The sequence below is a fragment of the Myotis lucifugus genome, unplaced genomic scaffold, assembly GCF_000147115.1.
Source record: "Myotis lucifugus unplaced genomic scaffold, Myoluc2.0 scaffold_4, whole genome shotgun sequence".
Lineage (NCBI taxonomy): Eukaryota > Metazoa > Chordata > Mammalia > Chiroptera > Vespertilionidae > Myotis > Myotis lucifugus.
The window spans coordinates 20,529,841-20,555,586 of NW_005871052.1; the positions used below are offsets into that span (position 1 = coordinate 20,529,841).

At 41.2% G+C, this 25,746-nt stretch overlaps 1 protein-coding gene across 1 annotated transcript in view; it reads right to left on the reverse strand.

Annotated features, from left to right (window-relative positions):
- ABCB7 (ATP binding cassette subfamily B member 7) overlaps positions 1-25,746 on the reverse strand; it is a 173,803-nt gene that overhangs the window by 88,077 nt on the left and 59,980 nt on the right. Inside the window, exons 2-3 of the mRNA XM_023764720.1 lie at positions 24,652-24,738; positions 3,099-3,218 (exon numbers count right to left, since the gene is read on the reverse strand). Of these exons, the coding sequence (XP_023620488.1) occupies positions 3,099-3,218; positions 24,652-24,738 (207 nt within the window). The remainder of the gene's footprint in view (positions 1-3,098; positions 3,219-24,651; positions 24,739-25,746) is intronic.

Genomic DNA, 25,746 nt, shown 5'->3' on the forward strand with positions numbered 1-25,746 from the left:
TGGTATCTGTACTTTAGGTCTCTCATTACCGTAATCCATCTTATACATCAGGGTGAGATTAATTTCCTAAACTAAAGCTCTAACTTTACTACCTTACTACTCAAAATAGAGTTTACTACTTCCAACATAATGTAATAGTTTCCAACATAATTAAATAAATTTTTGTTGTACAGTTAAGGAATTTTGCCTTAGGAGCTCTATTTATTTTTTCAAAAGTACTTTCAATTCCTCGGAAACATTACCGTCTCACTGGAGGAAGTTGTACTACTCACTTCTCTATACATACGCTATGTTCCTTCTCATCTTCTTCTTGTTATTCCTATATCTATAACAATCCTATTCATTAATCCAGGCCTGTCTCAGACATCACCTCCTCTATGAAATCTTTCCTGACTCCCCATCATTGAGGTTCTTTCCTTTGAAACACCCTCAACACTTTTTTAAAAATCATTTATGACCTACTTTGTATTATAGCAATAAAATAAAATGTGTGTTATTCTGTATGATTTGAGAGAAGAAATGTGCATTATTTATATCTGAATACTCTGCAGGGCCAAAAATAGTACTTTGAATGACAAGTTCTCAATAAATACTTTTGGGGTAAGAAAAAAGATCTATATATATATAAAGAGCCAGGGTCCATAACGTCCAAAACAACCGAACGGACAACCAAACACTGGAAATCAGTCCTGCAGCCATGGCAACCCAGCACTGACTGCCGCTGCTTCAGGCGCCGCGACCCAGCACTGACTGCCAAGGGGGCTGCGGATCAGGCCCAGAGAGAGAAGCAGGGTCTGATCCACAGCCTCCATGGCAGCTTTTGATCAGCCCTTGCCTCTCTCACTCTCTAGGCCTCAGCAGCAGCCATGCCTCTCTTTCTTTCTGGGCCTCACCAGCAGTCGTGGAGGCTGCTGATCAGCCCCGCCTCTCTGAACAGGCTGGGAGATAGGCCTGGAGACACTGACTGGCATAGAAACCAACCAATCAGAACCAAATCTAAGTGAACTGTGAGGAGCCAATGGCTGCCTAGGAGGCAGTGCTTTTGACACTGACTGGCATAGAAACCGACCAATCAGAACCTAATCTGGGTGAACTGGGAAGCCAGAACCTAAGGTGGGGGCGGAGGAGGGGTTTTAAGGGCAACAGCTGTTTGGAGTAAGGTGCAAGAAAGCGGTTCAATTTTTTAATGACCGGTTTGGCAGTATAGTGCATATGGCTGGCTATCAGTCCAGATACAAGGATTATGTATTTTTGTCTGCCAAGAGAATCTCCTCCTGCTGAAAAAGGTTCCCCCCCCCCCAATTTAAGCAATCCTATCCTATATAATCTATACCTGGGGTCCTCAAACTTTTTAAACAGGGGGCCAGTTCACTGTCCCTCAGACCGTTGGAGGGCCAGACTATAGTTTAAAAAAAAAAACTATGAACAAATTCCTATGCACACTGCACATATCTTATTTTGAAGTAAAAAAACAAAACGGGAACAAATACAATATTTGTATTTGCATGTGGCCTGCGGGCCGTAGTTTGAGGACCCCCCTGATCTATACTAATAAAAGGGTAATATGCTAATTAGACCGGGTCGACCGGCCATCTTCCGGACGTCCGACTTCCTTCCGGACAAAGCCATGGTGGTGGGGGCCAAGGCAGAGGCAGTTAGGAGTGATCAGGCCAGTAGGGGAGGGCAGTTGGGGGTGAGATCTGGCCGGCAGGAGAGGGCCATTGGGTGCGAGATCAGGCCGGCAGGGGAGGGCCGTTGGGGAAATCAAGCAGGCAGGCAGGTGAGTGGTTAGGAGCCAGATTGAGAGAGGGATGTCCGACTGCCGGTTTAGGCCCAACCCCACAGGGATCCCCGATTGGAGAGGGTGCAGGCTGGACTGAGGGAACCACCACGCCCCCCCCACCTGTGCACGAATTTCATGCATCGGGCCACTAGTCTATATCATAAAAGGCCCGTGGTCTTCATGCTGTAACGACCAAATGAGCAACAGCTCTCATGGTAGACGGGACGCGAGCTATGAGCGGCGATGGGAAGGGAGGCCAGCTGAGGCAAGCGGAAGCACTGGCGCACAATTTTGTGCATACTGGGCCTCTAGTGAGTAAATAAACAGGAACACACATGATATAGAGAAGAAGTAAATTATAAGACCTGAGTTCTAAAACAAAATATTAACACATATGTAAGACTGGTAACCAAATTATAGCCAAACCTCATTTATACTTTTAAGTAGACTTTGTTTTTACCATATTTCTGATGAAAATCTGAATTTATCTTGATTTTAGCATGTATATTATGTTTCACTGTGTGCCAGGCACAGTTCTAAGCCTTCTGTATTTTAAATTATTTATTCCTTATAACAACCTTATTTTGCTTTATTTTACAAATTAAATTAACAAACTGGGGCACAGAGACTAAGCAACTTGTGCAAGGTTACCCCAGGAAGTCTGACTCCACAGTCTATAATTGTACCATTACTGTATACTGTACCTAAAGATATGTACATCACTGACTTAAAATGTGAATAAATTAAAAATAAGGGATGTTTATTGAAAGGTCAGTCATTATTATAAGTTTGCCTTATTAATATGTGTTACAATACAGCAAGAAACTAAGGAGGCTGCTAATATATAGAGAGCCCCTATATTGAATGGTACCAAAATGCCCAGCTTTTGTTGGCGTTTCTTTCCCTTTTTTCCCCTTGATATCACACTGTTGTTTACCACTTAAGACTATCATTATGCCTAAAATGTCTTTATCTTTTTCAAGTTACTGGGAACAATGTATTAAATATGTATTAAATAAAAGCCAACAAGACACTGAGGAGTTTCTTTTATAAAATTTCCTTAAGTTTTACTCCAATAAATGATCTTGTATTGGAGATCAGGAATGAATTCCATTAAGTTGAGGCTGTTCTAAATCTGATCCACAGATAAATCAGACATTACCATATAATTTCTGCTGACTGCATACAACAGTTATGATAGGATCCTAAAAGTTGACAATACTCCCCCAAAAGTGCCTTAAGTCAGCCCAAGTTTCAATACTAGAAAATATCATAGCATTTCTTATAACAATGATCAACACATAATTTCTCTTACCTTTGCGCAACCCAAAAATCCCAGGGAAATGGCAACCCTAGCTCGTAGATCTGGCCTGTCTTTGGGCCACACATAAGAAAGCATTGCTTTTATGATTTTCCGAGTATCAACATCTTTTAACTGTTGAGAGAAAACAAAGCAGTGAGTAACATGTTATTTCAAATATAACTATATTTCAATAATGTAGAATTATGTCCCTAATGAGAAAAATATAAAAAGATTACAAACATAACTTGTATACTAAATTTAAGGTCAATATCTTTCAAACTCAAACTATTTTGGAGAAAAACAAACTTTCAATTGCTTTGAAAAAGTTATTCATTTCTCTTAATTTCCTACTTTCAGCTATAGTTATCCTTATAATGCCAAAAAGTTACTAACTGGGGGTGAGTGGGACATGCACTATACATTTATTTCTTACTAATTAAACTATTAACACATTACATAAAAATTTAAACATTTCCATCTTTGTGGTCAAAATCGTTATATACTTTTGGGGTTTTTATCAGTACATTTACTTAAAATGGTTTGAAGCCCTAAGCCCAAACTAATGATGCAACAGTGTTACAATACAATGTTTAGGAAGGTAGGTGTCTTGGCAGAGGGTGGGTTATTACACTAATGCTTGATCTACCTTAAGTCTACCTTACATTTCTTTTCACCATGTTCCCGAGGCAACATTCCCATTAAACCCTTTGTTTTAGTTTCAGCTTTTAAAGGTACAATATTAAGAATCAAAACCACACTTTCTAAAGCCAAAATATACAGTAGTCCTCCCTTATCAACAGGGGATATATTCCATGACCCCCAGTGGATGCCTGAAACTGTGGATAGTATCAAACCCTAAATATACTATGTAATTTCATATATATATATATATATATATATATATATATATATATGATAAAGTTTAATATATTAACATTTAATATATTACTGACAACAATAATAGAACAATTATAACAATATACTGTAATAAAAGTTATGTGAATGGCTTTGAGGCCATTATTAAGTTAAATAAGTGTTACCTGAACACAAGCACTGCAATACCACACAGTTGATATGATAACCAAGACAACTAAATGGGTAGGTAGCATATACAATGCAGATACGCTAGACAAAAGGATGATTCAAATCTAGGGTGGAAGGGTGCAAGACTTCATCACACTACTAAGAATGTTGCACGATTTAAAACTTATGAATTATTTTTTCTGGAATTTCCATTTAATATTTTGCACCATGGTTGACCTCCGGTAACTGAAACCACAGAAAGCAAAACTATAGATAAGGGGGGACTACTGTATTCCAAAGCTACTATATTATTACAGTTGGTTAAAAAAAAACAACCCATATTAAAATTTGAATTACTCACTTTCTCGAAAAGGTATTAAAAAGTAAAAATTTAAAAAATAGAAAAGTTAATGCTCATTATTGGTGGGGAGATATGGAAATGAGCATTCCAATACACAGTAAATGGGAGAGTATACTGAAACAATCTTTCTAGAAAGCAATTCGATATCTACCATAAGATTTTAAAAATAATTCTTTGTCTTGAGAATTCCATCTCTGAAAACTTATGCTTTAAAAAATACTTCAGAATGTTCCAAGTTTAAACAATTTTATTTTCTAAAAATTTCTTGAATTTGTCTACTTCTATTTCCTCCACCAACCTAATCCAAGGAATCATTTCTTACCTAACCCATTGCATCAACCTCCTATCTGATCTTCCTGCATCCACTCTGTTCCCTGTACAGTTAGTTCACCGTACAATCAAATATTACTCCCAACTTAAAACCCTTTGAAAGTATCCTTTTACTCTTAGAATGAAGTCCATAACATCATTTATGAGGCTCTGCTTGACCAGGTCCCTGACTACATCTCTAGCCTTATCTTATACCACTACTTTTAGTGTCCATACCACACTGGCTTTAAGTTTCTTAGATATGGTATAATTCCTCTGCAACAAGGCCTTTGTACAATACCATTCACTCTGTTTGGAATAATCTTTCTCTCTACAATGCCAATCCACACCACCCAAAACCTCTTAGGACTAGTTAATTGCCAGATCAAGCAGCACTTTCTCAATGAGGGCTTCCCTAACTCTAGTCAGGATCCTTCGCTGTATTTTTTTGCAGAACATTATTCCTTTCTTACAGAGTATTCATTTCAGTTATAAACTACATGTACAGCAATGTGGTTATATTTGATAATATCTGCTCTCCTGCTAGAATTTAAATTCCATGTGATCAGTAACTTTGTGTTTTGTGGTCATTGTTATAACCAAATACCAAATACAGTGGCTGACATACATTAGGTACTCAACAAATATTTTTTGAACAAAACATTTTGCTAAAAGGATACTTTATTCCCATGCTGTTTTAATAGGAAAAAAATGTTAAACAGCCTAAATGATCAACAATGTAAAAACTTGTAAAGAAATTACAGTGAATACATATAAAATATAGCCACTTAGAAATATATGTAGTCACACAGACACACAGTAAGTTAAAAAAGCAGAGTTAAAGTTATTTTAACGAGGAAAATAATGTAATATGTATAAGAGTCTACACATGCATATAAATGTATCTACAAAAACCAAGATGGCGGAATAGGTAAACACCGGAAATTGCTGCCTCCCACAACAAATTCAAAAATACAGCTAAAAGACAAAACGGACATCATCCAGAACCACAGGAAGGCTGGCTGAGTGGAAATTCTACAACTAGAAGGAAAGAGAAAAGCACACTGAGACTCAGAGGAGGTGTGGAAGTAAAGTGCAGAGGTACGGAGACGCACGTGGAAAGGCTGGCAACTGAGGACTCCATTGTCTTTTTCAATCGGGAGGGAGTCTCAAGCTCCCGAATGCTCTGAACTCCAGTTCCCGGCGAGTCTCTGGGGATCCAGACTCATACAGGGAGAAACTGGACTGTCTGGCATCGGGTGGAACTCAAGGGCGGCTTTCTGTCAGAGGTGCTTGCACCGATTACCGTGGGACACTGAGACGCGGGGCCTCTTAGGGTAGGACTGAGGAGAAGCCATAGCTGCATGCTCCGCCCTGTTGATCCCCAGAGACCCCGCCCCACCCAAGCTGCAGCAGAGGATTTTGCATATGAATGCCCTGGCCCTTTGCAATCTGAAAATTATCTAACAAACTGCAGCTGGGCCAGACAGACCAAGAACTTCCAAGAGAAGGCCCAAGGCCCCACAGCAGCTTGCACTGCTTCACAGCTGGGCTTAATCTGGGCACCTCCAAACCCAAAACAAAGAAGAGGAATCTGCAGATCTCTCCATAGCTCCTGCTGGGTAGCCTCAGGCACAGGCTAAATTAGCCCCTCCTTAGAGATCCAAGAGCCAGTGTACCCAGTGGTCAGAGTGGGACCATCCAGATTACAACTCCTCAGATCCATAAGGGACACACTCAGGGGGCAGACTCAGTGAGCACTAAAGCCCCACTGAAGCAAGTCTTGCTGCATAAGGGTGTCTCCAGTACAGAAGTTCTCCCACTGCAGACACAGCTGATTCTCACAGCCAATTGGCCTGGAGGTCAATTCCTCCCAGTGATACCTACAACAATCAAGGCTTAACTACAACAAGACTGTGCACAAGGCCCACAAAGGGGTGCACCAAGAGTGTCCACCTCAGGTAATTGAGGAGGCTGAGCCACTGGGCCCTATAGGACACCTAGCACAGAAAGCCACTCTATCAACACAGGGAAGCATAAAAAATGCAGAGACCGCCGAAGCCGGTTTGGCATGGTGGATAGAGCGTTGGCCTGCGGACTGAAAGGTCCCAGGTTCGATTCCGGTCAAGGGCATGTACCTGGGTTGTGGGCACATCCCCAGTGGGGGATGTGCAGGAGGCAGCTGATCGATTTTTCTCTCTCATCGATGTTTCTAACTCTCTATCTCTCTCCCTTCCTCTCTGTAAGAAATCAATAAAATATATTTTTAAAAAAATGCAGAGACAAAGAAACAGGTCACAAATGACAGAAATGGAGGAAAGCAAACGACTGGATATAGAGTTCAAAACCACACATTTAAGGTTTTTCAAGAATTTTCTAGAAACCACCAATAAATTTAGTGAGACCCTCAAGAAATCCAGTGAGACCCTCAAGGTTATGAAAAAGGACCAACTAGAAATTAAGCATACACTGACTGAAATCAAGAATATTATACAGAGTTCCACCAGCAAAATAGAGGAATGCAAGGATCAAGTCAAAAATTTGAAATACGAAGAAGCAAAAAACACCCAACTGGAAAAACAAAAAGAAAAACGAATCCAAAACTATGAAGATAGTGTAAGAAGCCTCTGGGACAACTTCAAGCGTACCAACATCTGAATTATAGGGGTGCCAGAAGAAGAGAGAGAGCAAGATATTGAAAACCTATTTGAAGAAATAATGACAGAAAACTTCCCCTACCTGGTGAAAGAAATAGACTTACAAGTCCAGGAAGCGCAGAGAACCCCAAACAAAAGGAATCCAAAGAGGACCACACCAAGACACATCATAATTAAAATGCCAAGAGCAAAGGACAAAGAGAGAATCTTAAAAGCAGCAAGAGAAAAACAGTCAGTTACCTACAAGGGAGTACCCATACGACTGTCAGCTGATTTCTCAACAGAAACTTTGCAGGCCAGAAGGGAGTGGCAAGAAATATTCAAAGTGATGAATACCAAGAACCTACAACCAAGATTACTTTACTCAGCAAAGCTATCATTCAGAATTGAAGGTCAGATAAAGAGCTTCACAGATAAGCAAAAGCTAAAGGAGTTCATCACCACCAAACCCGTATTATATGAAATGCTGAAAGGTATCCTTTAAGAAGAGGAAGAAGAAGAAAAAGGTAAAGATACAAATTATGAACAACAAATACACATCTATCAACAAGTGAATCTAAAAATCAAGTGAATAAATAATCTGATGAACAGAAGACACTGGTGAATATAATAGAATCAGGGGCATAGAAAGTGAGTGGACTGACTATTCTCGGGGGGGAAAGGGGTGTGGGGGGTGCGGGAAGAAACTGGACAAAAATTGTACACCTATGGATGAGGACAGTGGGGGGGGAGGTAAGGGCAGAGGGTGGGGTGGGAACCGGGTGGAGGGGAGCTATGGGAGGAAAAAAGAGGAACAACTGTAATAATCTGAACAATAAACATTTAATTTAAAAAATAATAAACACACACACACATACACACACACACACAAATGTATCTACAAAGCAATACCCCCCAAAAGTGTTAACATCAGTACCTATAAGAGGACTCATTGATGATTTTTTATATATTTTTTGCTTGCATTCTCTGTAGCTCACATATAATAAGAAAAATATATAATTTATTTTTAAAGGGGAAAGAAACTGTATCAGAAACCTAGGACAACAAATTATATAATACAGGTTAGTCTTATATTATGGTTATTTCAGCCAAGGCTCAGCAAACTATTTTTCCACCATCTTTTAGTGAGTTTTCTTACTGAGTAAAGTATGATAGAAATAAAAGTATTCATGTTGTACTGAAAACCAGACTTACACATGCACTCTTAACTGGTAAGGTGTTTTTAAAAGAGAATGAGGCTGTAATTTTAAAATTCACTTTTCAACATAGAAACCCACACCTGAAACTTATATGTTCATGTTGACCAATGTAACCTCAAAAAATTTAATAAAAATAAAAGAAGAAAATTCACTTTTCTAATCAAACTATTACTAAATAAATATAGTTTAATACATTATAACATGAACAGGGGCATTTCAACCACTTTTTTCATTTCACAAGTTCAGTGTTTTATTTTTCTTGATGGAATAAAGGCAAAAGGCCCTGTTTCCAGTATCATTAGAAAGACTCTCTCATGTCAAAACCTTCTACAACACACCCCACAATTTTTTTCAATAAAGACACAGAGAAACTATAACCGAGAGCAAGAAAATTATTGTAATTGGCATAATAGAACATAAAACGTCACCACTTCATATAATAAACTAGGTTCTGAAGTTGTGTAATCATGCACTGTGATTCCATTAAGTTGTTAAAGAACATTTCTTCAGTTTAATTTAGATAAATTATAAAGTTTGAAAAATAATGTCATTTTTAAAAACTACAGCCAAATCAAACAGGCATTTCAGAGGCTGGAGCACATATTTAAAGAATTTTAAACCAACTTATTCCTGCTGCACAAGAAAAAAAATAAAATTGAAGGCTTCAAATAAAATCCTGAAAGACGATCTACCATTTTTCCAAATTATCACAGTTAATTCATACTGGACACCCAATAGTAATCCTGAAAGACAAAGGGTTATCTAAAGCTCAAAAGAGGATTAAAAATGGCTGCAGAGTCAGTGGATGCTGCACAGATATGCTCCCAGGATCAAGCTGGTATTACAAGTAAAATACAGAAAAATTTCCTGAATAATCAATGGAAAACTCACAGGAGAGAACCCTGATACCTGAGGACCGAAAGTGGACACCACCTAGGGACTGGTAGGAGGGGCGGAGGTGCAAAAGGGCTGGCCAGGCAACCAGAGACATATCTCAGCTGTGGGAGATTGCCACTGAGAACTCTGTGATCTAATCCCCAGCAGAGAGCACTAAAACTGAGGAGGGAATCCATCTGGCTGTGAAAAGCAGTGGGGTGCTGTCTGCCAGGGAGTAACAGTTGAAAATTCAGGAACCCTCTTAAAAGACAAACAAAATTCACTGTGGAGCCACCTATCTTGTGCACCAGCAGAAGGAGGGTTAAGTAGATAGAGCTGTGAGAACAGAAGCCAGGACTGTGGACTAGGGGAAAGAGCTCAGAAGGCAGACACCTCAAGTTTCCTGGGCTGAGTCATTCCCTCACCCAGGGGAGGACATCTTTCCCACATAGACATTTGCCTTCCCTGGGGAGAAGACAGTTGACACACCCTATTGGAAAATACAGTGCCCCGAGGCCACTTAAGAGATTAAAAATAACAATTAGCCTCCAGGCAGAAGCAACTGCCTCACACAGTTGAAAAAAACTCTCACCACACCTGAGAACAATTGCCTGGGGGAGTGGGGGGGCACAAGTCAGAATCCTATCAGACTGTAAGCAGAGACTGTCACTGGAAACACTGAGTCTATGCCTGATATAACTAGTCAGAAACAGCCTTTAAAACTGTCCTGCACTAGAGATTGAGAAATGTAGAGGATCAACCTAGTAGATACTTACACACCCAAACAGGAAGCCAAAATGAGGAGACAAACAACGCCCAAATGAAAGAACCAAAGAATTCTCCAAAAGAACAGATAAATGAAGCAGAGATAAAAAAATTAATCTGATGAGAACCAACATGGCGGAGTAAGATACAGACCTGTGCGTGCTGCCTCCCACAACAACATCGAGACTACCAACTATAAAACAAACAGTTATCATTCAGAACCATGGGAAAGCTGGCCCAGTGGAAGCTCTACAACTGGAAGGAAAGAAAGAAGAGCATTGAGACTGAGTAGGTTGTGCAGAGGCTCCAAGAACGGAGGTACGGCATCGCGCGCCAGGCGGGCTGCAACTGGATGCTCGGTTTTATTCAATCAGAAGGGGATGTGGACTATCAAATGCACTGAGCGTGGTTGGGGCGGGATAATGATGTCCCAGACCCCTACGGGGAGAGGGGGGACGGCCTTGCAACTGGCCAGAGAGCGAGAGTGGCTGTCTCGCGGAGCTACTCACCAGCACTAGGGGACGCGAGACGCTGAGTCGCAGAGAGGCGAGGAGTCGCGGAGACGCAATTGCCCTTGGCCCCGCCCTGGTGATTCGCCAAGAACAGAGGTGCGGAGTTGCATGCCAGGCTGGCTGCAACTGGATGCGTGTTTTTTTTCAATCAGAAGGGGATGCAGACTCTCAAATCCACTGAGCTTGTTTGGGGCGGGATCCTGAGGTCCCAGACCCCTACGGGGAGAGGCGGGACGGCCTTGCAACGGGCCGGAGAGCAAGAGTGGCTGTCTCACAGAGCTGCTCGCTGGCACTTGGGGACACGAGATGCTGAGTAGCGGAGAGGCGAGGAGTCGCAGAGACGCCATTGCCCCTTGCTCCGCTCTGGTGATTCCCGGGGACCCCGCCCTACTCAATTTAAATCCCCACCCAAGCTGTGCTAGTGGCACAAGGAGAACCACCAGCGCTTTTGCAGCCCAGCCCAGCAGAATGCAGATTTCAACTCCTTGCACACATAACGGACACACTCAAGAAGCAAAATCAGGTTCGGAGGAAGCCGGAGCCAGACACGGCAGGGCTGGTGACACGGAACCGCTGTACCAGCAAATGCACAGGCAGGTCCACCAGATCCAGTCTCACATGGGACGCTGGGAGACGGCAGACAGGCAAGTCTGTGCACTTGGTAGAAAACGAAATCAAGCAAGCATACCAGATATTCAGCCACCAGGAATGCCTGGAGATTTTGTCCAGCAAGGAGCCGCCCAACAAAGGACAGATTGCCAAACTTCATGTTGCTGAGACGGCCCCCGTGAGGCCGAGGCAGTCCCCGTAGGGCCGAGGTGGCCCCCATGTGGCTTGGATGGCCCCCATGGGGCTGGGACGGATCCCCGAGAGTCTGGGACAGCCCCCGTGAGGCTGAGACGGCCCCGGTGAGGCTGGGACGGCCCCGGTGGGGGTGGGACGGCCCCGGTGGAGTTGAGACGGCCCCGGTGAGGTTGAGATGACCCCGGTGAGGTTGCGACGGCCCCGGTGATGTTGAGACGGCCCCTGTGAGGTTGAGACGGCCCCTTTGAGGTTGAGACGGCCCCTGTGAGGCTGGGACGGCCCCGGTGAGGTTGAGACGGCCCCGGTGAGCTTGAGACGGTCCAGGTGAGCTTGCAGCGGCCCTGGTGAGGTTGAAACGGCCCTGGTGAGGTTGAAACGGCCCCTGTGAGGTTGAGGCGGCCCCTGTGAGGCTGAGACAGCCACTGTTAGGCTGAGATGGCCCCTGTGAGGCTGGGACGGCCCCTGTGAGGATGAGATGGCCCCTGTGAGATTGAGATGGCCCCTGGGAAGCTGAGAAAAATACCACATGAACTCACTCATTTATAGATAATAAGGACCATTATAGACTGATGAACAAAAATGGATACGTGCAGGCCAGCCTTGTGCGACTGTCAAACTACAGTGGGAACCCTGGGGAGGGTTAGGGGGGGTAGGAGATCAACCGAAGAACTTATATGCATGCATATGAGAATAACTAATGGACACAAGACACTGGGGGGTGGGGGAAGCCGGGGGAATGTCAAGGGGGGGGGAAGGAGACATGTGTAATACTCTTTGTAATACTTTAAGAAATAAAAAAAAATAAAAAATAAATTAAAAAATTTATCTGAAACAGTTCAGAGTAATGATGGTAAAAATGCTCAACAGCATGAAAAAAGATATAGTACTAGGTGTACCGGACAAAAATGGCAGATTTTGTAATCAAAGAAAACAGAATAATTCAAAAAGAAACATCAAAAGTGCTTTATTCAAAGTAATGTCCATCACTAGCTACACATTTCCCCCATCTTTCAGGTAATTTGTGGATACCGTCCCAATAGAACTTCTCTTGTTTTGAGGCAAACCATTCAGAGACCCAATTTTCCACTTCTTCATATGTTTTGAAGTGCTGCTCAGAAAGTGTGTATGCCATTGATTGGAACAAGTGGTAATCTGAAGAAGCAAGGTCTGGTGAATAGGGCGGGTGGGTTAATACTTCCCAGGTAAGATCTTTTAACCTGTCTTTAACTGGTTTTGAAGTGTGTGATGGTGCGATATCATGAAGCAAAATTACTTTGCCGTGTCTTCTGGCACATTCTGGTTAGTTCACGATCAAAGCGTGGTTCAAATTGATTATTTGTTGTCGGTAGCGATCAGTATTAACGGTTTCACCTGGTTTTAGAAGCTCATAATACACCATACCTTCCTGATCCCAACAAACACAGAGCACTGTCTTCTTTCCAAAGCGATTTGGCCTTCTAGTCGATGTTGATGGTTGACCTGGATCAACCTTGATTTTGTGCATTTGGGATTTCCAAAATAAATCCACTTTTCATCGCCAGTCACAATTCGATGCAGAAAAGACTTTCTTTCATGCTGTTGAAGCAACATTTTACTGATGACTTTTCGGTTTTCCATTTATCTTTCGTTCGGTTGATGTGGCACCCATTTTCCTTCCTTTAAAATCTTTTCCATTGCTTGTAAAAGATTGGAAATTGTTTGCTGAGCAACATTTAATCTTTCTGCAACTTGTTTTTGAGTTTGACATGCATCTTCATCCAATAATGCTTAGAATTATTGGTCTTCAAACCTTTTCGATTGACCTGGACATTTTTTGTCTTTCACACCGAAATCATCACTTTTAAAGTGTTTAAACCAGAGTTCACAAGTATCTTGAGATGGAGCATGTTCACCATAAGCTTCCTGAAATATACGATAACTTTTTCTTCAAAATAATGAATTAAAACTTCGCGCAAATGCTCTTTTTTGGCACAAAATTCAACATTTTTAAGCGTAAAAATATCTATGATGTTAACACCTTCAGAAATTTGACATATGAAGATTTTAAGCTTGCTGTCAATACAACAAAATAGCATACATATCAAATTGCATATATATCACCATATGTGTAACTCCATCTATTGAAAAAAATCCACATTATTAACTGGTAAACCTAGTAACTATGGAAAAACAATAGTCTGAGATAAAGAATGGCATAACACAAATAAAGAACACACTGGAAGGAATACACAGCAGATTAGGGGAAGCTAATGATAGAATCAGTGAATTAGAAGACAGACTTGAAAATATTCAATCAGAGAACCAAAAAGAAAAAAAAATTAAAAAACATGAGGACAGCTTAAGGGAGCTGTGGGAAAATGAGAAAACCAACAATCCTATATAATAAGAGAAACATGCAAATTAACCATCCCTTTGCTACGCTCAAGCCACACCCACAAGCCACGCCAACAAGCCAGAGTGTCTATGCAAATTAATGGGATAAAGATGGCGGTTAATTTGCATACGCAGGTGTCAAGCGCCCCAGGAGGTGACGGCGACCTTGGGCTCCCGGGACCATTGCCGGCCCAAGAATCGAGGCCTGCCGCTCCAAGCCACGCCCACAGGCTCCTGGGACCTCCACCAGCCCTGGGAGGCGAGGCCGTAGCCACACCCACAGGCTCCCAGAACCTTGCCAGTGGAGAGCAGAGTGGGAGAGGAGCGGGAGGTTTGGAGGACTTGGCAGAGCAGGAGACCACTGGACATAGAGCAGAGCGAGAGAGAGGGCGGCTTGGAGGGTGCGGCTCCCTCTGTTACCCCAGCTTCCTCATCACAGCTGTGGAAACTGACAGCAGGAAGGAGGAAGTCCCACCCCCACAGAATGAGCCAGAATCAGAATCAGAATCAGCCTTTGGTCAGACAGCTCTCAGCGGCCTGACATCCAGGACTCTCATTCACTGCATCTCAGACCGTGAGAGTAGAGAGGTGGGACTATGTCTAAAGAACAACTGTTGATAAAACATAGCTCTGCAGCCAAAAGATGCCGGCGTTATCAACAGAAAATATCTGAAGAGCAGTGTGCGTCTGATCTTGAAAGAAGGCGGTGCCTGCGACAGAATATATCTGAACACCAGCTACTGGAAAAACGTCATTCTGATGCCAAAAAACACTGGTGTTATCGACAGAAAATGTCTAAAGACCAGCGTGCCTTTGAAGTTGAAAGAAGGCGGTGGCGACGACAGAATATGTCTAGGGAACAGTCATCAACAAGTACTACCAATACCGGTAGGAACTGCCTTATCAGCAAAAATGGAGTACATGACATTGCAATTCTCAAACACAGCTGTGGTGGAATGACTGTTTGATGTGAATTTTGCCTATCACTAAATTTCTCTGATGAAAATCCATCCGATGGGAAATTTACTCGATGTTGTAGCAAAGGGAAAGTCTGTCCAAATGATATACATTTTCCAGATTACCCGGTATATTTAAAAAGCTTAATGACAAACGAAGATTCTGACAGTAAAAATTTCATAGAAAATATTCGTTCCATAAATAGTTCTTTTGCTTTTGCTTCCATGGATGCAAATAATGCATTGCCATCAGGATATGGGCCATACTGTTTTAGAATACACGAACAAGTTAATCACCTTACTGGAACTTTACATCCTCCAGATGGTGTTTCTCGGAAGTTTGCTCAACTCTATATTTTGGATACAGCCGAAGCTACAAGTAAAAGATTAGCAATGCCAGAAAACCAAGGTTGCTCAGAAAGACTCATGATCAACATCAACAACCTCATGCATGAAATAAATGAATTAACAAAATCGTACAAGATGCTACATGAGGTAGAAAAGGAAGCCCAATCTGAAGCAGCAGCAAAAGGTATTGCTCCCACAGAAGTAACAATGGCGATTAAATATGATCCTAACAGTGACCCAGGTAGATATAATTATCCCCGTGTAACCAAGGTTGCTGTCATATTCAAAAACAAAGATGGAGAACCTCCTTTTGAAAGGGACTTGCTCATTCATTGTAAACCAGATCCCAATAATCCAAATGCCACTAAAATGAAACAAATCAATATCCTGTTTCCTACATTAGATGCAATGACATATCCTATTCTTTTTCCACATGGTGAAAAAGGCTGGGGGACAGATATTGCATTAAGACTCAGAGACAACAGTGTAATCGACAATAATACTAAACAAAATGTAAGGACACGAGTCACACAAATGCAGTATTATGGATTTCATCTCTCTGTGTGGGACACGTTTAATCCTATTTTAAATGCAGGAAAATTAACTCAACAGTTTATCGTGGATTCATATTAAAAAATGGAGGCCAATTGGATAAATTTCATCAAAGCAAACCAATCTAAGTTGAGAGTTAAAAAATATAGTGGTTTGATGGATTATCTCAAATCTAGATCTGAAAATGACAATGTGCCAATTGGTAAAATGATAATACTTCCATCATCTTCTAAGGGTAGTCCCAGAAATATGCAGCAGCGATATCAGGATGCTATGGCAATTGTAACAAGGTATGGCAAGCCCGATTTATTCGTAACCATGACATGCAACCCCAAATGAGAAGATATTGCAAACAACTTACAACGCTGGCAAAAAGTTGAAAACAGACCTGACTTGGTAGCCAGAGTTTTTAATATTAAGCTGAATGCTCTTTTAAATGGTATCTGTAAATTCCATTTATTTGGCAAAGTAATAGCTAAAATTCATGTCATTGAATTTCAGAAACGCGTACTGCCTCATGCTCACATATTATTGATATTAGAAAGTGAGTCCAAATTACGTTCCTCTAATTAATTCCCTTTCAATGTGCATGAATTTCATGTAACAGACTACTAGTATTACAATAATAGGTGTGCCAGAATAGGCAGAAAGGCAAAGAGAAGGTGTTTGAAGAAATAATGGCAGGAAACTTCCCTAACTTGGTAAAGGAAAGAGTCACACAAGTTCAGGAGGCACAGAGAACCACAAGCAAGAAGAACCCAAAGAGGCCGATGCCCAGACTCATCATAATTAAAATGGCAAAAATTAAAGACAAAGAGAGAATCTTAAAGGCAGCAAGAGAAAAGCAAACTGTTGCCCTGACCGGTTTGGCTCAGTGGATAGAGTGTTGGCCTGCAGACTGGGGGGTCCCGGGTTCGATTTCGGTCAAGGCCATGTACCTTCGTTGCGGGCACATCCCCAGTAGGGGGTGTGCAGAAGGCAGCTGATCGATGTTTCTAACTCTCTATCCCTCTCCCTTCCTCTCTGTAAAAAATCAATAAAATATATTAAAAAAAAAAAAAGCAAACTGTTACCTACAAAGGAGTTCCCATAAGGCTAATACCTGATTTCTCATCAGAAACTCTACAGGCCAGAAGGGAATGGGATGAAGTACTCAAGGTAATGGAAAGCAAGGATCTGAGACCAAGATTACTATATCCATCAAGACTATCATTCAAAATAGACGGTCAAATAAGGAGTGTCCCAGACACAAAAAAGACAAAGGCTATAGGATTATATCACCATCAAGCCAGCATTACAAGAAATACTGAAGGGACTGCTATAATTAAAATAAGAAACAGAGAAACATAGCCATACAGAATGAAAATGATAATAAATAGGTACGTATCAATAAAAAGCCTAAATGTAAATGCATTAAATGTTCCCATCAAAAGGCGTAGGGTAGCTAAATAGATACAAAAACATGACCCAACTATATGCTGTGTACAAGAGACCCATCTCAAAACAAAAGACAGACACAGGATGAGAGTCAAGGGTTGGAAAAAATTTTTCCCTGCAATTGGAAAGGAAAAATAGGCTGGAGAAGAAAAACTCATATCCGACAAAATAGAATTTAAAATGAAGGCCATCAAAAGAGACAAAAAAGGTCACTACATAATACTAAAGGGATCAATCCAACAGGAGGATATAACCCTGATAAACGTACATGCATCCAATATAGGAGCACCTAAATATATAAAAAAAACTTCTAGAGGACTTTAATGGAGAGGTTGTCAATTAATCGTAGGAGAATTTAACACCACTCTGACTTCACTGGATAGATCTTCCAGACAAAATCTTAATAAGGAAACAGGGACTCCAAAGGACACAATAGATTTAATTGACATTTATAGAATATTTCACCCCAACACAGCAAAATATACATTCTTCTCAAGTGCACAAGGATCATTAACAAACATAGACTAGATGTTGGTCACAAAAGAAGTCTCTACAAGTTCAAGAAGACTAAAATCATATCGAGCATCTTCTCAGATCACAGTGGAATGAAATTAGAAATCAACTATAGTAACAACACCCCAAAACATTCAAACACATGGAGGCTAAATAGCATGTTATTGAAGAATGAATGAATTACAAACGAGATCAAGAAAGAAATAAAAAACTTCCTAGAAACAAATGAAAATGTACACACAACAAGCCAAAATCTCTGGGACACAGCAAAAGCAGTCCTGAGAGGGAAGTTCATAAAACTACAGGCATACTTCAAAAACAAAACAAAACAAAAAAACAACCAAGAATAATCATCCCTGGCTGGTTTTGCTCAGGAAAGAGCGTTGGCCTAAGGACTGAAAGGTTCCAGGTTCAATTCCAGTCAAGGGCACATGCCAGGTTTGTGGGCTCGATTCCCAGTGTGGGGTGTGCAGGAGGCAGCCAATCAATGATTCTCTCTCATCATTGATGTTTCTATCTCTCTCTCACTCTCCCTTAATCTCTGAAATCAATACAAATATAGTAAAAAAAAAAAAATCAGGACTAAACTATTGAACCCTATGATTTAAACCAGGGGTCCTCAAACTTTTTAAACAGGGGGCCAGTTCACTGTCCCTCAGACCATTGGAGGGCTGGACTATCGTTTAAAGAAAAAACTATGAACAAATTCCTATGCACACTGCACATATCTTATTTTGAAGTAAAAAAACAAAACGGGAACAAATACAATATTTGTATTTGCATGTGGCCCGAGGGCCATAGTTTGAGGACCCCTGATTTAAACAACTAGAAAAAGAACAAGACAAGCCCAGAGTAAGTAGTTTGAAGGAAATAATAAAAATTAGAGCAGAAATAAATAACATAGAGACGAAAAAAATCAACGAAACCAAGAGCTGGTTTTTTGAAGGAATAAACAAAATTGATAAGGCATTTGCCAGATTCAGCAAGAAACAACAGAGAGGACCCAAATAAATAAAATCAGAAACAAAAGTAGAGAAGCAACCACTGACAACACAGAAATACTAAGGTTGGTAAGAAAATACTATGAACAACTATATGCCAAAAAACTGGACAATGTGGATGAAATAGACAAATTACTAAAAAAAACAATATCCCAAAACTGAATCAGGAAGAATCAAAAAACCTGAATAGGCCAATAACAACCAATGAAATAGAAGCACTAATCAAAAAACTCCCACCAAACAAAAGCCCAGCTGCAGACAGCTTCACAGGCGAGTTTTTCCAAACATTCAAAGAAGAACTAACACCTATACTCCTCAAACTATTTCAGAAAATCCAAGAGGAACACTTCCAAACTCTTTTTATGAGGCCAGCATTATCCTAATTCCAAAACCAGATAAAGACACTACAAAGAAAGAGAATTATGGACCAATATACCTGATGAAAATAGATGCTAAAATCCTCAACAAAATATTAGCAAATCACATACAGCAATATATTAAAAAGATCATAAACCATGATCAAGTGGATTTTATTGCAGAGATGTAAGGCTGGCACAATATTCACAAATCCATAAACGTGATACATCACATAAACAAATTGAAAGACAAAAATCACATAATCATATCAAAAGATGCAGAAAAAACATTCGACAAAATCCAACACCAATTTGTGGTAGAAAACAAAACACTCTCATCAAAGTGGGAAATCCGGGAGCATATCTCAACATGATAAAGGCCATATATGATAAACCTACAGCCAACATCATACTCAATGGGCAAAAACTAAAACCATCTCCCTAAGTTGAGGAACAAGGCAGGAATGCCCAGAGGAACCAAGATGGCAGCATAGGTAAACTAAACTTGCTGCCTCGCACAACCACATTAAAATTACAAGAAAAGACAAAACAGATATCATCCAGAACCACGGGAAGGCTGGCTGACTGAAACTTTGAAAACTAGAGGTAAAGAGAAAAGCGCATCTAGACTGGTAGGAAGTGCAGAGGTGCGGAAAAGCAGAGGTACGGAGGACCACAAAACGTGTTGGCAACTGGGTATGCTTTGGTCTTTTTCAATCGGCAGGGAGATACAAACTCCCGACTACTCTGAACTCCAGTTTGGAGCCAGACTATGGGGACCCAGACTCATATGGGGATAAAGTGGACTGTCTGGCATCGGGCTGGAACACGAGGGCGGCTTTCTCTCAGAGGTGCTCAAAGCATTCATTGTTCCTGCATGGGGCCGCGGAACACAGAGACCCCAGGACCTATCCCTGGCAGCACCAAAGGCAACCATTGCTATTTGCACCACCCAGTGATTCCCTGAGACACCGCCCCACCCAATTTACAACCCCACCAAAGCTATGCGCAGCAGCTTTTGCATATGAATGGCCTGGCCTTTGCAATCTAAATCCTAAAAAACTACAGCTGGGTCAAAGAACCCCAGAGTTTCCAAAAGAAGGCCTAAGGCTAGTCAGCAGCCTACATTGCTTCACAGTTGTGTCTCATCTGGGCACCTCCAAACCACAAACAAAGAGGAGGAATCTGCAGATCTCTCTGTAGCTCCTGCTGGGTGACCTCAAGCAGTGGCTGACTTTGTTCTTCCTTGGAGATCCAAGAGCCAGTGTACCCAGTGGTCAGAGTGAGAAAACACCAGATTACAACTCTTCAGATCCACAAGAGACACACTCAGGGGGCAGACTCAGTGAGCACCGAAGCCCCACTGAAGCAAGTCCTGCCCCATAATGGTGTTTCCAGCACAGCAGGTCACCCATTGTAGACACAACTGGTCCTCACAGCCAATTGGTCTGGAGGTCAATTCCTCCCAGTGATACTAACAGCAATCAAGGCTTAACTACAACAAGACTGTGCACACAGCCCACAAAAAGGTGCAAGAAGAGCGTCCACGTCAGTTGACTGCGGAGGCTGAGCCACTGGGCCCTAGAGGACACCTAGCATACAAAGCCACCCTATCAACACAGGGAAGCAACCAGAATGTGGAGACAATGAAACATGTCACAAATGAAAGAAATGGATGAAAGCAAAATACTGGATATAGAGTTCAAAACCACGGTTATAAGGTTACTCAAGAATCTTGAAGAAATCTCTGAGAAATTTAGTGAAACCCTCAAGGATATGAAAAAGGACCAAGCAGAAATTAAGCATACACAAACTGAAATAAAGAATAATATACAGAGATTCAACAGCAGACTAGAGGATCCCAAGAATCAAGTCAAAGATTTGAAATACGAAGAAGCAAAAAACACCCAACTGGAAAAGAAAAAAGAATCCAAAAATATGAAGATAGTGTAAGAAGCCTTGGGGATAGCTTCATGCGTACCAACATCCGAATTATGGGGGTGCCAGAAGAAGAGAGAGAGCAAAATATTGAAAAACTATTTGAAGAAATAATGACAGAAAACTTCCCCTACCTGGTGAAAGAAATAGACTTACAAGTCCAGGAAACACAGAGAACCCCAAACAAGAGGAATACAAAGAGAACCACACCAACACATCATAATTAAAATGCCAAGGCCAAAAGACCAAGTGAGAATATTAAAAGCAGCAAGAGAAAAACAGTTAGTTACCTACAAGGGAGTACCCATACGACTGTCAGCTGATTTCTCAACATAAACTGTGCAGGCCAGAAGGGAGTGGCAAGAAATATTCAAAGTGATGAATACCAAGAACCTACAACCAAGATTACTCTACCCAGCAAAGCTATCATTTAGAATTGAAGGTCAGATACAGAGCTTCACAACTAAGAACAAGCTAAAGGAGTTCATCACCGCCAAACCAGTATTGTATGAAACTAGAGGCCTGCTGCATGAATTCATGCAAGTCCCTCGGCCTGGCCAGTGATAGGGGCCATTGGGGCTGGCCGGCCAGCCAGGGGGAGGGACCAGAGGAGATTGGCCAGCCACGAGAGGTTGGTTGTTGGAGCACACTGACCACCAAGGGGCAGCTCCTGCATTGAGTGCCTGCCCCCTGGTGGTCAGTGCGCATCATAGTGACCGGTCAACTGGTCGTTCGGTCATGAGGACATTCGGTAACTTAGGCTTTTATATGTATAGATGTTGAAGGGTATTCTTTAAGAAGAGGAAAAAGAAGAAAAAGGTAAAGATAAAAATTATGAACAACAAAGTGACAACAAATACATATCTATCAACAGTGAATCTAAAAATCAAGTGAACAAAAATCGTATGAACAGCATAAACTGGTGAATATAAAAGAATCAGGGGCATAGAAAGGGAGTGGACTGACAATTCTTGAGGGGAAGGGGGTGTGGGGGGTACAGAAAAAGAATGGAAAAAATCGAACACCTATGGACGAGGACAATGGGGGGGTAAGGTAATGGTGTGGGGTGGGAACGGGTGGAGGGGAGCTATTGGAGGGGGGAAGAGGAACAACTGTAATAATCTGAACAGTAAAAACTTATTTAAAAAAAAAAAAAAACGGCAGGAATCCCCACTGTCACCACTCCTGTTCGACAAAGTATTCGGAAGTGTTAGCCATAGCGGTCAGACAAGAACAAGAAATGAAAGGTATCCAAACTGGAAAAGAAATGGTAAAATTGTTCTTATTCGCAGATGACATGATATTGTACATGGAAAAACCTAAAGACTCCACCAAACAACTACTAGACATAATAAATGAATTTGGCAATGTGACAGAATACAAAATTACTACCCAGAAATCTATGGCTTTTTTATACACTAATAATGAACTCACAGAAAGAGAAATTGAAAAGACAAGCTCATTTACCACTGCACTAAAAAAAAAATTAAGAGATCTAGGAATAAACTTATCTAACGCAGTAAAAGACCTTTAATAGGAAAACTACAGGACATTCAAAAAAGAGATAGAGGAGGATATAAACAAATAGAAGAATATACCATGTTCATGAATTGGTAGAATCAACATCATTAAAATATCCATACTACCCAAAGTAACTTATAGATTCAATGTAATCTACATTAAGATACCAACGGAATATTTCACAGATCTAGAACAAACTCTCCAAAAATTCATCTGGAATAAAAAAAAACACTCTGAATAGACACAACAATACTGAGAAAGAAGAACAAAGTTGGAGGAATCAAAATACCAGATATCAAGCTATAATACAAAGCCACTGTTCTCAAAACTGCCTGGTACTGGCACAAGAACTGACATATAGTTCAATGGAACCAAAGAGAGAAGCCAGAAATTAACCCAATCAATTATGCTCAATTAACATTTCACAAAGGAGGCAAGAGTATACAATGGAGTTAAGACACTCTCTTCAATAAAGGGTCCTGGGAAAATTGGACAGATACATGAAAAAAAAAATGAAACTAGATCACCAACTTACACCATACACAAAAATAAACTCAAAATGGATAAAAGACTTAAACGTAAGAGAGGAAACCATAAAAATATTAGAAGAATCCATAGGCAGCAAAATATCAAACATATGTCGTTTACCGATACAGCTCCTGGGGCAATGGAAAATAAAGAGAAAATAAACAAATGGGACTACATCAAAATAAAAAGCTTCTGCACAGCAAAAGAAAGCATCAACAAAACAACAAGAAAGCCCACTGCATGGGAGAACATATTTGCCAATGCTATTTCAGATAAGGGTTTAATCTCCAAAATTTACAGAGAACTCATATAACTTAACAAAAGGAAGATACATGATCCAATCAAAAAATGGGCAAAGGACCTAAGTAGACACTTTTTGAAAAAAGGACATACAGAAGGCTGAGAGACATATGAAAAGATGCTCAAAGTCACTAATCATCCGAGATGCAAATCAAAATGACAATGAAATGCCATCTCACACCTGTCAGAATTGCTATCATCAACAAATCAACAAACAACAAGTGCTGGCAAGGATAGGGAGAAAAAGGAACCTTCGAGCACTACTGGTGGGAATGCAGACTGGTGCAACCATTGTGAAAGACAGTATGGAGTTTCCTCAAAAGTCATAAATGGAACTCCCATTTGACCTAGTAATCCCACTTTTCTAGGAATATATCCCAAGAAACGAGAAACACCAATCAGAAAGGATATATATGCACCCCTATGTTCATAGCAGCATGATTAACAATAGCTAAACTTTGGAAACAACCTAAGTGCCCATCAGCAGATGAATTAGAAAACTATGGTACATCTACACAATGGAATACTACGCCACTATAAAAAAGAAGGAACTTTTACCATTTGCTACAGCATGGATGGAAATGGAGAGCATTATGCTAAGTGAAATAAGCCAGTCGGAGAAAGATAAATATCACATCATCTCACACATATGTAGGATATAATGATCAACATAATTTGGTGAACAAAAATAGATCCAGAGACAAATGGCAGGGGAGGTGCGGGGTTTTGAGAGCAACCAAAGGACTTGTATGCATGCATGTTAGCATAATCCAGTGGTTCTTAATCTTTGGGTCACAACCCCTTTGACGGTCGAACGACCCTTTCACAGGGGTCGCCTAAGACCATCCTGCATATCAGATATTTACATTATGATTCATAACAGTAGCAACATTACAGTTATGAAGTAGCAACGAAAATAATTTTATGGTTGGGTCACAACATAAGGAACTGTATTTAAAGGGCCAGAAGGTTGAGAACAACTGGCATAATCAATGGACACAGACTCTGGGGCAGTAGGGGCCTGCCCTGGTGGGAATGGTTGGGGGGGGGGGGTCAGTTTGGGAAAAACGAGACATATGTAAAGCTTAAGACAATAAACTAACAAACAAAAAAGATAATTTAAAAAAAAAAGAAAACCAAAATCAAAATATTCTGGAATATGATAATCTTTGACATACTTTCTATCCAAACACAGTCATCTGTAAGAATTTCCATTTACTTGTTATTCGCTCTTACCCCTTCTTTCGGGTCTGTGTGGAGTCCTCCTCCTGCGTGACCATGCCAACATGTCCTCTTTTCTATCAGCGGCCATGCTTGGAGAGCCTAGTTGAAAATGATACCGAGCATATTATACAGTTAATTATTGCTTTCCATGTGTGTACAGTTTTCCTTTACAATTTAATATAGTTGATTTTACACACTGATTATTTTTCTTATTTTGCCTGAAATATAAACATTTAGAAACAAAGTATTTTTTAATACTTCACCGTCTATCTTATGTTATAGTAACTTGCACATATGTGTTGTCTCTCCTATTACATGGTAAACCCACAGTAATAAAAGAGAAAGATGCAAATTGACCATACCTTTGTGATGCCCACCAGCCAATCAGGATTGAGTATGCAAATTAACCTCATCGCCTCCGTGGAGACTTGCCGGGGTCCAGCCCCAGAGGCCCAGGGGTTCCCAAAGGTGTGGACAGAGTCGGCGAAGAATGAAAGATCCACAGAGACTAAAGAGAGCTAGAGAGTTCTGAACGCTGTCTCCGTGTAAACCATTCTTCGCTGACTCCGTCCACACCTTTGGGAACCCCTGGACTGCTGGGGCTGACCCCGGCAGAAGACTGACAGCAGGAAGGAGGCAGCTCCAGCACTGCATGGCCTGCTTGGCCGTCGCACGGCAACCTGGGAGCAAGCAAGTGCCGCCTGCAGGGAGCACCCAGAATGGCCTGCTTGGCATTCACTGCGGTGTGGAGCAGGCAGGCCCCGCAGAGAGCAGAGAACCACGGGGAGCGGGCCTAAGCTATCAGTAGGACATCCCCTGAGGGCTCCCGGATTGGAGAGGGTGCAGGTCAGGCTAAGGGACACACACAGCCCATGCACGAATTTTGTGCACCAGGCCTCTAGTTTCTTAATATTAGGGACAGTCTGTTTTATCTTTATATCTCCCATGGAACATACCACAGCATTCTGCACATGGGCAGGGTAGATTTCAATGCTTGTTGGATTAGCTTATAAAATTGAGCTATCTACAAATATTCCAACTAGCCCTGAAAATACAAAAACATCTTGTCTTTTATAATTTTTAAAGGCCTTAAGATTACTACTGCTC